This window comes from Arvicola amphibius, chromosome 7, assembly GCF_903992535.2.
Source record: "Arvicola amphibius chromosome 7, mArvAmp1.2, whole genome shotgun sequence".
Classification (NCBI taxonomy): Eukaryota; Metazoa; Chordata; class Mammalia; order Rodentia; family Cricetidae; genus Arvicola; species Arvicola amphibius.
Window position 1 is genome coordinate 93109527 of NC_052053.1, and position 14440 is coordinate 93123966.

At 46.6% G+C, this 14440-nt stretch overlaps 1 protein-coding gene across 2 annotated transcripts in view; it reads right to left on the bottom strand.

Annotated features, from left to right (window-relative positions):
- Positions 1-1610: 1610 nt before the first annotated feature.
- The window catches only part of Flvcr2 (FLVCR heme transporter 2), a 59185-nt gene continuing 46355 nt past the window's right edge, over positions 1611-14440 (bottom strand). For both annotated transcript variants that reach the window (XM_038335729.1, XM_038335730.1), the window contains exons 5-10: positions 13547-13650; positions 10314-10424; positions 9054-9159; positions 8646-8757; positions 8087-8142; positions 1611-2984 (exon numbers count right to left, since the gene is read on the bottom strand). In XM_038335729.1, the coding sequence (XP_038191657.1) occupies positions 2919-2984; positions 8087-8142; positions 8646-8757; positions 9054-9159; positions 10314-10424; positions 13547-13650 (555 nt within the window). In that variant the 3' untranslated portion in view covers positions 1611-2918. The remainder of the gene's footprint in view (positions 2985-8086; positions 8143-8645; positions 8758-9053; positions 9160-10313; positions 10425-13546; positions 13651-14440) is intronic.

The window sequence follows — 14440 nt, forward strand, 5'->3', positions numbered from 1 at the left end:
CGAGCTTTTATAGTAAGTCTCCATGTAGTTATTTGGGAACTGGCTGGCGGGACAGATAAAGACTCACTACAAGGAAGACAATAGGTAGATCCTAAACAGATCAGAAAGATCTTCCTGAACTGGAGGGCTTCAGCTGAGACTCAAATGCCCAGAAGGTAGATGTTGAACATTTAAGGTAAAAGGAGCAGCAACCATTCAAGGAATGAGGTCAGTGAAGTTGCCAAAAGGTGAAGGGTGAATGCTTTGACCATGAAAGGTGCAAGGTCAGAGGAAGGAAGTAGCTTGGATAAGGGTAAGGAGGATGGCTAGTGGTCTTAGTTAAATACATAGGAAAGGATGGCTGGAGAGATGGCTCAGCGGTTAAGAGCATTGCCTGCTCTTCCAAAGGTCCTGAGTTCAATTCCCAGCAACCACATGGTGGCTCACAACCTTCTATAATGAGATCTTGTGCCCTCTTCTGGTCTTCAGACAGAATATTGTATACATATACATAATAAGTAAATAAATATTAAAAAATACATAGGAAAGTACTATAGAAGGAAAGCTTGCCTTAAATGACTGAAGGGTAAAGATGATGCCCTGGGGTGCGGTGGTGTTTGGTTGGGTCTCCGGCTCCCTTTTACTGCACTTCTCTCAGCTTTGCACAGCTCTGGCTTCCAATTCAGGCTGGCTCCCTTTATATTGCCAAAAGAGAATGCGGTTCCTGACCTCGGATCCCCATGACACTGGAAAGCCAATCTTCACCTGCTCACTGTTTTAAGAAGACAATTTAAGAGTCAAGCTCAGTCCCTCCCCCTACATCTCCAGATAAGGCTTGATAAGAACTAGTGCCCGAATGTCACAGGCGGGGTACTTCTCAAGGCAAGAAACAGGCAGAAAAAGTGACAGCTGAGAACCTGGTAGCCGATATAAAGTAAACAGTGGAGAAGAACAGGGAGGACAGTCCCTGAGAAAGTCACCAAGCTGCCAGTGCTGGAGCTACGCTGGGGACACCAGCCAGAGCAAGCTGGTGTGGGTCTGGGGCGATCAAACAAACACTTCAGCTGCCCTTTGAGGCAGAGCCAAGGACAACAGTGGGCCTTTCTCCTGGGGAGGAGCACATTCCAGTGTGTACACAGTAGACACAGTAGAGGGAAAGTCGGGGTCACAGGTTGGCCACTGAGTTACATCTTCTACGTAGGCTGTCAGGAACCTTTAAAGTCTGTCTTTAAAAAGTCCAACAGGATGTTACACCCTTGTCAACAAAGGACACAGATGTTCTGGCTCCAAGCCCTGCCCCTCACCCCCAACCAACCCCCAGACAATCTCAATAGAGTGTGATAACCTTGTGCAGACTGCCCAGAGCTGCCACTACCTTGCCAAATGACATGGCAAACCACTTTGAAGATCTTTATTGCTTTAAAAATATCTGGTATTATAAACAAGAAATACAAATTCTGTTGTTTTTTTTTAAATAAGTGGATTGAGTAAACATGTCCATTGGAACAGTTGAAAAAAGTACTCCTTTCTCTTGACAGAAAGTAAGGCACCTACCTCTCTCTTTTATCCCTAGCCCTCCACCACACTGCTTTCCTCCCGTCCACTGCTCAGTTCTACACACACACACATACACACACACACACACATGCATGTATGTGCACACAAGTGAATCGCCTCTGGCCTGGCACCCCGATATTGCAGGTAATCTGGCTATTCGGGAATGCTAAGGCCAAGGCCATATGATGCAATGGTCTTGACCAGAATTGCTCAAGGCGCAGGAGAAATTAGTTGCCAGTTTCTCTTGGAGGAGACACTACAAAAGCCATGATGTTACCAGCAGACTGGGGGAGGAAGGAGATCAACTGGGATTTACACGGAGTCCTCCTCAATTTAAAATATCTGGCAGATTTTGCTAGCAGAGGCAGGGAGAGGGTTTGGTTGTGCAAATACTGTCCCAAACTTCCACAGGATTATGTTTACCTGAAACAGACATCATGTCTGTTTTAAGAGCTGCCTTCTGCCTCTTTCCTTAGAGACAGCCTTGGGTGTCAGAGTAGAGTCAATGAGACTAACTTTTAATACAGGTTAGAGCCACGAGCCACTGTGCTGATGGCAGCATTTCCCAGTGCAATATCCAATAAAGACACTCTGAGTAGCCTGGGACACTGGAGTCCCTGGGCAAGCACCTCTTTTGTAGGAAAGCACCTTCCCATCCTAGCCCAGAGCCCCCCACACACTCAAGGTAACCCCCAGCACTGTTGCACCTAGGCAGGAAGCCCTCTCCAGTCATTTCTTCCTCAGGGCTACAAGACAGATTTTGTCTGGTTTATTGCTGTTTTGTCTCTTTGACTGTCGGGAAAGAAGGTGGGAAGAGACTGCAGTGTTTGGCCGGGAGGGCTGAGGTCAAGAGTCCTGATGGGGCTGCCTCTGTGGAATGCTGGGCTCTGATGGAGGCTGTACCATGGTGCTTCCTCATCATGACCCTCAGGCAGAGCAGCTTGCCTGTTCTCAGTAAGAACCAGGCTTCGTGTGGTTAAGTCTTAAGACATTAGAAAAAGTTAATCTCCTGAATAAGCTTTCTTAGGATAATTCTGGAAACGTTCTCCACGATTAAGGGATAAGAAAAGGCAAGGGACCAAGCAAGGATGGACTCCAGCACCCTCCACCAGCCTCTCCCAATGCTAGCCCGAGACCTAACAGGGAGAGGGGACCAGAATCCAGTCTGCATCTGGAGAGAGGTGAGGTTTCCCCTGAGTAAACCAGCCAGGTTCTCAGGTAGGGCCCAGTAGGCATAGGCACTGCCTTGCAAGTCACAAATCTTCCAGCTGCTTCTTCTAGAAGCTCCTCCATGGAGATGTAGGTGCTGGCAGTGACAGCTGAATGGAACCTAGAGGCGAGTGTCTGTTCCTGAGTCTCTGCCACCTCTCTCTGTCTCTCTCTCAGAGATGAGCCTCTGACACAACGGTGGGCGCCTTGCTGGTATTGCTCTCCTCCTCTTGGACTTTCTAGAGGGCAAAGAAAACAGGAAGCCCTGTGATTAAAACACGCAGATCTCCTCCACCCTGGCTGAAGCAGATCACTGTCCATAACGGATCAGTGTGAGTACAAGAGCAAGAGGCCACCCACTGTCCCCCCAGAGCAAATAAAAGGCACAAGGAAACAAGCAAGCAGCCCAACCTGAGTGTGCTCCCCCAAACACTGCCCCCCACTGTTACCACTCATTGGAGGGAGCAGAACCAACATCCTGTCCTGACAGTCCCAAACTCACCTCCCATGCCATCACCTAGCTGCTCCAGGTTCCAGATTGCAAGTCCCTCAGACCCTTCAGCTAGCCCCAAATGGGAGGTGACCCCCAGGATGAGGAAAGGGTTATTATAATGTCCATTGAATGGATGCCATCGAGCAATTTTAAGACACCCTGTTTAATTGTATAGCTGAACTCAATGGCTATGTGGTTATATGTATTCAGAGAGGAAAAACGCTAGAGCAGCTTTTGGAGGGAACCAGTTTGGACTTGGCTTTTTGGGGAAGGGTATGGCATGGAATTCACTTACAGGAAGTCTCCTGGCTCACACTTGTTAAGTGGGTTTGGGATTAAGCATGGCCTGGAAATTCTCCCATGGGATCCCTGGTACATATTGCCAACTCGGGCATTTGGCTGTCTTTTAATTGGCAAAAGGACCTCGAACACAGTACTGCAGAGCCAGCACTGCTCAGGATCCAGGGGAGTGTATGCAGGGCCAAGCTAGAGGCCAATGCCAGCCGGACAAATAGTGCTTTTGTCCCTAGGAATGCCTGGGTCCCGTCCATGACAAGGGCCACAGCTGTAGTAGCCCAGCCTTCTCATTCTCAATCTTGCAGGCCCCTCTGGCACCGGCTCTGCCTCAGCCTTTAGTAACCGCCATTCAGACAACTCACAGCTGACCGGGTCACTCTCCACATTTGGCACACACAATGCACACATGCCTGCCTCCTTTGAAGCTACCACCTCAAAAACTGCCATCAAAAATAGGTTAGGCATATAGAGGCATATCTACTGTCTAGGTTCTGGGAGAAAAATGGAAACCCAAAGTTTCACAGTCAAAGTCAAGTTTTGGCTCTGTCCATAAGCTCTCTCTTTATCTGAACAGTGCATCTCACTGGTGTAGAGAAAGGGCAGATGCAGCCAGATCTGATGCATGCCCTGTCCGCACTGGGCTCCGACAATGTGTTTTGTCTCCAGGTCTCTGAGCCACACTGACTGCCATAGGGTGTGTCATGATCAGGGCTCCAGAAAAGCGATGCGCTGACCACCGTAGCTTCCTTCCTGACAGCCCCAGCATAACTCTGACCTCCCCTTAATTTCAAGTAACTGCAGATGCCAGTGAGGGCCAGGGTACAAGGATACAAAATGGGGATACAGCACAGGTGAGCCCCATTGCAGGAACTTAAGGCACCAAGGCCCATATGCTTTCAATATTCTATCCTCAAGGAGTCTGGGCCAACAGCTCCACTTGATTGAAAACTGAGTAAATATCCAAGGATCTGGCTCCAACAAGAGTGAAGTTTTACAACTGAAAAAGTAAACAAGATAGAAATAGGCAAATAGGCATATCTGTAGATGTAAGGCATAGAATGTAATTGGTTCTGAATTTTGTCTTTAAAGTGTGTGTGTGTGTGTGTGTGTGTGTGTGTGTGTGTGTGTGTGTGTGTGTGTGAGAGAGAGAGAGAGAGTGTGTGTGTGTGTGTGTGTGTGAGTGTGGTCAAGTGAGTGCAGGGTCTGAAGAAGGCATCAGATCCCCTGAGGCTGGAGTTACAGGACCTAATAAGCTGCCTGATACATGGATGGTGGGAATTAGACTTGGGCCCTCTGTGTGAACAGTACTCTTCACTGGAGTGATCACCTTAGCCCTATCTATATTAAACAAACATATAGAGTAGAAAATGAAATATATGCATGTCCATAGGTTATAGCACTGATAAATGGACTGGGGATACAATATGATTGGCTATGTAGAGTATTAATGTTGATACATATTAATATGTAATATATAAATACCATTTATTTATTTATAACTCTTGCTTTGCCTTTACCTTCTAACTTAAACACATCTCATGCCACCAAACACAAAGATTACAGTCCCAATTAAAAATTTTTCACCGGCCGGGTGGCAGTGGCGCACGCCTTTAATCCCAGCACTCGGGAGGCAGAGGCAGGCAGATCTCTGAGTTCGAGGCCAGTCTGGTCTACAAGAGCTAGTTCCAGGACAGGCTCTAGAAACTACAGGGAAACCCTGTCTCAAAAAAAATTTTTTTTCACCAAAAATCTTGTTTTGCTGCAAACACATTGTCATACTTATTGCCCAAAATATCCTAAATCATTGCGTCTCCTAACATATACAGTGAACGCCCATGTCCATGGTGGCCTTTGCTCTTCACACTGGTCTAGAGAACATCATTTCTACCCGAGGCTTTCCATCTCCCAGCAAACACTCTATTGTAGGCTCCTCCCCTTTCGATCGGCTGCCTGCCAACTCTAGAATGTGGTATCAGAAGACAAAAGAAAAGAACTAAAGATTCTCACATAGCCTTAAATGTCCAAGGCACTGCTTGACAGCTGATCCATTTCTCCAGGAAAACCTGTATGATTATATATTAATCCCTATACTATTTGTTATAATGTAGGAGGCACAGAGGTCCTTGTGCTCACAGAAAAGCACTAAGGGAACCAGAAATGTTAAACACACATGTTTGTCCCTCCAAAGGGAGGGAATGCATTACCTGATCCACCTAGAAGGCTAGGCACTGGCGTGGTTAATAGCCTGTGACCTTTGGCCCCACTGGATCCTCCCCAGACTCTTATCAGCAGCTTGTTTTTCTCAGTCAATTTATAGAACCCATCTTTATGGAAGGTGTCACATGTACCTCTAATCTTTATTTAGCTTACTTTGTTTCCTGAGGAGATTTATGAATGTTTTGTTATACACACAGGATTGTGTTATTTATTGCCAGGAAAGTTTTCACCAAATTAAATAAATCAAAAATAAACTACTCAAGGTCAGACTCCCCAAGTCTGAAGCAGCACCTGCTAGTTAGTCATGTTGAACCAAACTGCCATCTTGCCTCCCGAAGACCATTCCTCTGCCAGGTGTGGCAGTCTAGTGGTCACAGAGACCCCCGCGTTATAATATAACACCACACTCAAACCAAGCGAGTTAACCAGCCACTAATTATAATACTGCTTATAACAATCAAAAATAATTTTAATGTCCAAACAACAACAACAAAACTGTTAAATCAAGGCTTACTCATATAAAAGAACAGTGTGGAGTCATTAAAAGTGTATTGCAGAAGATCAGTAGCCTTGGAGTGTTGCAGTAATTAGAATAGAGTCTATTTGAGGAGGAGAAGGAGGAAGGAAGGAAGGAAGGAAGGAAGGAAGGAAGGAAAGGAAGCCAGGCATGGTAGCTTATACCTGTATTCCCAGCACTCATGTTGCTAAAGCAGGAGAATCACTGTGACTTTAAAGCCAGCCTAGGCTACATAATAAATTCTAGACCAGCCACATTAAATAATAAGATCATGACTATAAACAAACAAACAAAAGAAAACAAGTCTTGGAGATGGCTGGTTCAATGAAAAAAAGCATCATCCAGATAAGCATGAGAATGTGAGTTCATATCTTTAGAACCCACTCAAAGGTTGGGTGGCCATGGTGACCCACTTGTAATTCTAGCACTCAGCAGATGGAGACAGGAGAATCCCCAGAATAATCAGGTTAGCCAAACTAGCTATATCCATGAGCTACGGGTTCTGCTAGAGATTCCGCCTCAATGTACAATGTAGAAGACCAAGGAAAATTCCTAAGGCCAACCTTGGGCCTCCACATGCAGGCACATAACCACCCACACACATGCAAGCACGCATACACATGAAAAAGACAAAAGTAGGTGTATACACATATCCACTGCATGGACATGGTAAATGTTGTATTTCTAGATGACAGAATTACAGCATGATTTTAAGACTTTTGTATATTTGCTATGCTTTTTTCAGTTGTTTTTTTTTTAATTTTTATTTTTACAAAGGATATATAAATATCCTGATTGAAAGTCAAAGAAGGGATGCCTGTAAAGAGTTTGGTGGTGTGTTTGTAACAGACACCTTACTTTGATTCCTCACACTTGCAATTCCTTTCATCCTCACTTGACTCTGCCTCCCCCGTGTGATGCTCTGCAGATGCTGAGTAGCACTCTGCCACTGAGCTACCCCAGTCCCACTCAGACTTAAGCCTATCTATCATTTTGTTTAAAGTGGTTTCCAGCTGATTAGGGTAGATGGAAAATACTCTTCTGTTGTAGGACATACTCCTGGTCCCACCCTCCTCTTCCATTGCCACCAGCTTCTGCTCCTTGACTTGTCCTTTTAGAACCTTCTGGCAACCTGTTGGCTCTATGCCCATATCTCTGCCTAAGAGGCTGTCGCCACCACTGTCCCAGAGTGGTCAATCCAGGTGTCTGTGTCCCCTTGCTAGTCACTGACTCCAAGTTGATAACAGTGAAGCCAAGGACCCAAGACTTGGTTCAGAACCACAAGATTAGATGCTACTTAGCAGTTTATGCCAGCAATAATGCTCTTGGGGACGTAACAAGGAGGCTGGGGCTGGTTGAAAGTCAAAGAAGAGATGGAGAAGCAGCTCAGCGGTTAAGAGCATGGGTTGCTCTTATAGAGGATCCAGGTTTGGTTCCCAGCACCCACATGGTGGCTCCGAACTACCTTCAACTCCAGTTCCAAGGGATCTGATGCCCTCTTCTGAGCTCTGTGGGCACTAGGCATACACATGGAACACATATATACAAGCAGACAAGCAGTCATACACATAAATAAAAATAAATCTTTTGAAGAACTCAGAAAAGAAAATGGGGGAAGATTCTAAGAAAGAGGAGCAATACTGAACACCCATGAGGAAATTCTTTGGATGCCATGTGTGTTAAGCGGTGAGCTGGTCTCACAGACACCACAAAAGTCAGTTTCTCTGAGAACTCCAGGAGGCCCCATCTGGGTCACCACATCCTTATCAAAGGCTTAGGACCCAGAGCCTATCCCCACCAAGCTCCCACACACTCACCGTCTCAGGAACGTCCTTGTTTGCCCTCTGTCTCCGAAGATCTGCCTTGATGAAAGCTGAGGTCAAAAAAGAAGGGTGTCAAAGGTGGAGTCATCAAGCAAAGCCAATGCTTAAGTTCATGCAGCAGAAGGGACCCTCATTTTCCTAAGAATCACAGCTCTCCCGACCCTGCTTCAGATCAAGATGAAGCTGGCATCATTACCCATCTTACAAAGGTCCCAGGTCACTGTGTCCTTGAAAGGCAGAAGCCGGTAATGATGCTGGCATCCAATTAGGGGCCATCACACACACTGTGCTAACCACCAGCAGCAAATCCTCACTGTACAAATTAGGATCTGAGGCCTCTGAAGCCTGGGCCACTTGCACAAGCTTGTTGGGCGTCAACATCAAACATGGGCCTTCTGATGCCAAAAGCCACTCACCCATGCAAACAGATATCCCAAAAAGAGATCTGTCAAGCCCTCCCATCTGTCCCCTACATCAGGCAAGACACGGGTCCCAAATTGCCAATATCCCATATGTAGTCTGAGCCTTATCTTGCTCCCAGACCCCCACTCACCAGTGAGAGCTGATCCAAGGGCAAGGAACACACAAAGGAAGATGTTCCCAGGCTTTGTTCCATAGTTGTCAATAATCTGGCCTTGGGAGATGGTGAAGATGATCCCAAATACCTGGAGGAACATACAGAAGGCAGGAGGCAAGGGCTTAATTGACTAGGCCTTCAGGAGGATTAAGATGCCATACTCAGCCAGGCGGTGGTGGCACATGCCTTTAATCCAGCACTCAGGAGGCAGAGACAGGTGGATCTCTGAGTTCGAGGTCAGCCAGGTGTGCAGGATGAATTCCAGGACATCCAGGGCTGCACAGAGAGACCTTGTCTTGGCGAAACAACAACAGCAAAAGATGCCATACTGCAATGTAACACAAGCACAGCCAAGCAGGGAACAAGAAGAAAACAGGACCCTACCTGTGCTGACACGTTGAGGAGGCCGGACGACATGCCTTCAGATTCTGGGTATGTGAGCTCCACGGCAAACTCAAACCCCAGGGGCAGATAGCCAGTCATGAAGAAGCTAAAGTCCAGACCAGAGAACAAGGCGATGAGAGCCTCCAGAACAAGACTGGGAGCCCACTGTTCCCATGAGAGACCCTCCCCTGCTTTTCTCTTCCTGTCAGGTCAGCAGTCTATCTTCTGGGATGATCTACCAAAATGGGGAGATCTCTGCAGACGGCTAGGCCTTATGCTCGGTGAGTCTCTAATGTCTTCCGTGGTCTTCCCTCTAGCCAGCAGTGACACATTAGCATTTGTGGAAGAGATAAGAGTGCCTTGTGTGTTTCACTTTCAGTGGAGAATATGTGGTCCCGGTCACAGGCCCTGGGTTAGAAGGGGAAGTCCCCGGATACTGGGCTACATCACCATGGATCTCTGAGACCTGGAAGGATGTTCTCCTTACTTCCTCTCCAAGAAGAGGCAGCTGAGGACTGAACCAGGTACCTCTCATGCACTCACAGCTCCCACTGCCTGAAGGAAAACAGCTGAGAGGTGGAGCCCGGAACAAAAGCCTGTGGCTCTGTATGTTTTCCCACCCAACACGTCCGAAAATGCTCGTTCAAACTCCTTCCACCTGTACCATGCTTCCTTGGGTCTTCATACCATAGCCTCTCTCATTTCTTCCAACCACCCCATCAAGTTGGCCACACTCATCTTCGTTTTAGATGAGGAGACATGAGCTCAGAACATAGGTGCCATGCCTGTGCTCTAACAACACTTAGTAGTGAAACTGAGCCCTGGTTGGAGCCACTAAATTCCCTAGCATCCCAGATGCCTTGAAGGGCATAGTTCATGCTTCATTCCATTCCAGCAGGAGATCCCAGCGACCGGAGGAGACAGTTTTGTTTTGCCGGAGGAGACTCAGTTTTGTTTTGGTTTTAAGAGATAGTCTCTCTACATAGACATAGCTATGTAGGGAACTGAAACTCACTCTGTAGACCAGGCTGGCCTCAGACTCACAGAGATCCCCCTGCCTCTGTCTCCTGGGTGCTGGCATTCAAGGCATGCACCACCCACCTGGCCTATGCCTCAAGAATTAACAAGACCTCTCAGCACCATTTCCACATCTCCTGAGGCCAGTGAGGAGGCAGCACAGAGGACATGCATTGGATCTTGGGCTACTCCAGGGGTCAGGGGCTGTGTTTTCCAACTCAGCAGGTCAGACGTGAAACTTACCCCAGTGTGCCAGCAGTGATGAATACTACCCATAACCGCTCCAGGTTTAAGGTGAATGTGTACACCACCATGCCCACCAGAGTCATGATATACACCACCAGAGTTGTCTCCCTATGGATAAATGCAAAGACGGTGAGTCACGTGACCCTACTTTAACACCATGCATTGCTATGCTGCTCATTCCACGAGGATCTAGTGGACATCTGCTCTGTTTCCAGCTCTCTGCAGCATGTTGGCACATCTGCTTTCATAGAAGCATCTTTGCATAGGTGAGGAACACTAATCCAACAGTTATCCATTTACAATAATCACGCCATAATCAATGCTACAAAGAAGAAGACTAGGTAGATGCTATTCTTCTCTCTGCGTGCTCTCTCCACAAGCCTAACCTGTCATGTCCCATCCATGGATAAGAATGGTACAGCCCTGTCCTTCTTCTGTCTCCCAACAAAAATAAAAAAGGAGGTGGTGGCGCACGCCTTTAATCCCAGCACTCGGGAGGCAGAGGCAGGCGGATCTCTGTGAGTTCAAGGCCAGCCTGGTCTACAAGAGCTAGTTCCAGGACAGGCTCTAAAAAAGCTGCAGAGAAACCCTGTCTCGAAAAACCAAAAAAAAAAAAAAAAAAAGAAAAAAAAAAGAAAAAGGAGGTGGGGGTGGATAACAAGACAAACACCAGCTGATGGCCAAGCCTACTTTAAAGCTTGCTCTATGTGAAGTATGTATTTGCTTGCTACATGTGAAGTCCCAAAGCCCCATAGCAATGCTGGGCAGTAGCCTGCCTTGCCGACTCCCTCTGTTAAGTAGTTCCTGTGGCCCTTTGCATAGCTTTTCCTGTTGAATTTGAACCTGAACCACTCTGCTCCAGGCAATGCAGCTGAAAGAGAATGTTCTCTAATTCCAAGCTAATTTCAAAGCCAAAGGGAGAAGCAGCCGCCTACTCCCTGCCTCCTTTCTCTGTGTGCTGGGTTTGAGGTCAGGCTCGCCTCTCCCACGTTCTTCTACAAGACTCCCTTCTGGGTGTGGGCCACCCAGAACTCTTACGAACCTGATTCCTACAAACAGACCTACATTCTGCTCCCTGGACCACTTCCAGTAGGGTCCTGCTTCGGCACACCCTTCTGTCCTTCTGCCATGCGCACCAGGGCTCAAACGTGACCACTCAAAACCTTTACATGTCACCTCTGAAGCCAGGCACACAGTGGGACACCAACAAGCACACTCTAAAATCTGAAACTCATAATTTTATTGGAACTCGGATTACATACTTTACATGTGTTTATGACTGTGATCAACCCTGCAAAGAAATCTCTGGCGACCCCTAATCTTACCGATGAAGAAGCAGAGGTTCATTATGTGTTTAAAGTCACTGGCTGAGTACATGCAGAAGGTAGGGGCTGACTCTGAGCTAGGTTTGAGAATGAAAGACCTCCTCCCTTCACCCCAATGCACTCCTCCCTCTTTTCCTACCACCTTGCAGAAAGAATGCTCAAGAACATGAATCGTTCTCAGTAATTCTACAAGTTCACCAGATAATTAAAAAAAATTACTGTTTGTTAAATCACAACTCTACCTTCATACAGTGGCTACTTAAAAACAACAACAACAAAAACTATTTCCTAGTCCCAGGCTGAGATAAACAGACCTCAGTGTCTAGTTTCTAGCCACCAAGCCAGAGTAGACAAATCCAGGAGTTTGATAAAGTGGAAGAGAACTGACCGACGGCTGGCTCTGGACACGGAGTGACACGAAGAACCGGCCATGTCCTACTCCTGAAGAGGGCAGCAGCTGTATTTTCTAATTCCTCTAAGTCCTCTGGCTGCCCACAACCCTGCCAAGCCAACATTCCAACCCCTCCCTTTTCCTTCTACAGGACAGGCCTTGGAAGAAGGAACGCCGCTGTCCTCTTGCCTGGGGGTGGCCAGCCTTCAGTGCTTTTGTATCTGGCCGAAACAAGCAACTAACAGACACAGAGACGGAGTGGCAGCCAAGCTCCGCCAGCAATAATTAAGCTGAGCCAGGCTCCTCATCATAGTAAGCCTGGAAGCCACATCCCTGTGAGGGGCCTCAGCTGGCCTTTGACTAGACCAGCTAGAGACTTGACCTGCCCAGAGTCTCACAGAAGTGGGTCTGTGTGGCAGAGAACAGGTCTACCACTGTCTGTCGCCTCCAGACACTGGGAACTTTGGAGGCTTCGACAAAGCAGGCTGGAGTGCTGCCTACCCCAGCGCGGGACCATCCTGGCAGCTGACCTGCAACCAGTGTTTACTGGACACCCTCTGCAGGAGGAGCACTACAGAGTCACAACCAGAAAGGAAAGTCAGAACTAGGAATATAACTCGATTACCTGCCTAGCCTACACAGGCCCTGAGTTTGACTCTAAACACAGGGGTGTAGATTAGAAGTAAGTTAAGAGACCATCTGTTCTCTAGCTATCTAGTCTCTGGAGGATTCCGTTAAGGCTGGCTGATGAACTGGTACCCACCGCATGTGTGCCTTTTATGTGCCTCCTGGGGTTCCAACGCAGGCTCTCATGCTTATGTGGCATGCACCTTATCAATTGAGCCACCTCTCCAACCCCCAGCTTGCATTTTACAAAGCAGACCCTACTACTACATTAGCACCTGCAGAGGGGGGGCGGGGGTGTCAGGATTTTGTATTTATAGGCCAGGATTAGGTTGGCATATACTAAAACCTTTTATGATCACTCTGGGTTCTTTAAAGTATACTGGATATTCAGGTCCAAGGCACATCATGATATTTGCAAACAAGATAAAAAAAAATTGCAAGATAAAATGCCCTGCAAACTGAAACAAAACACAGAAAGCTCAGTTAGGCCAGAGCAGCCAAGGGCATGGGTTGGTGACATCACCTGCTCTGCACTCTTGGGGCGTCCACAAACTTCCAACTGCTTGGATGTTTTTTTTTTTCACATTTATTTTCCCTTCTCCTTCCCACAAGGCTTTAGGAAGATAGAATGTGGAGAAGGACGAAGGTAGCCTTCATGTCCACTGCTCCTAGTCCTTCCCAAGATCCGCAGAGTGAGGGCAGGATTCCACTTTGTAAACGAGGAAACTGAGACTCAAAGACAGTAAGTTGAAACTTATTTTCCTCTGCTTGACTGCTCAAACCTCCGACTGCCACCCCGCGCCTAAGCTGTTGGGCTATGCTCCTAGTAAGTGTGTCAATTTCAAAAGCAGAGGGCACCAGTTCTTGACCCAAAAAGAGTGACTCACTTGTAAGTTTTGGACTTATCCAGCCAGATGCCTGAGATCATAGCTCCAACCATCCCTGCAATGACGATGGTCAAGCCAATTCTCCCAGCATTCACTTCTTCACCCTAGGGAAACCACAGAGACCACCAGTGGAAATCATTACAGCCAGTTGTCTGCAAATGTCAAGCTCAGACAACAACATGGAGAAAATTCTAGAATAGTTGCTCTTCCACAGAATAATACCCCAGCTGTGTATTTATGACCTTGTATGCTGGGGTAACATGATCAACCAAATTCTGTCCTTAGAACCACTGTCATATATATGTATTTATTTATGTATGTGTGTGTGTATAATTTAATAATATTATATATTATTTGTTAATAATGTATAACATATATTATTTAATTTTTTAAGATTGGGTCTTAATATGTAGCCATGTCTGGACTGAAACTGGCTATGTAGACCAGGCTGGCTTTGATCTCACAGAGATCTACCTATCTCTGCCTCCCAACTGCTGGGATTAAAAGAGTACACCACTATGCTCAACAATTACAGAAATTCAATCTTATATATCATTGTTTCCATTTTATAGACAGGAAAATCAACTAGAACACATATATTTATTTAATCCTTCTACTTTTCAAGTGGGTCTAAACTGTGACCATGCATCTAAGAATAGCTATGAATGTGGTCTAACACATTTGTAGATAACAATATTATTTTGCAATGTCAAAATATGTTGGGCACTCCTGTTGACATTATTATTTAATTCTCATAATCCCCACCACACAGTTAGGAGTCAGTTTGTATTCACTTGATGATGTGAAACTGAGTCACACTGAGATTAACCTGCTAGCCCAAGGTCACGGCAAGTGTTTGTAAAGATAGAGCTAGGACCAGCTCTGAAAACAACA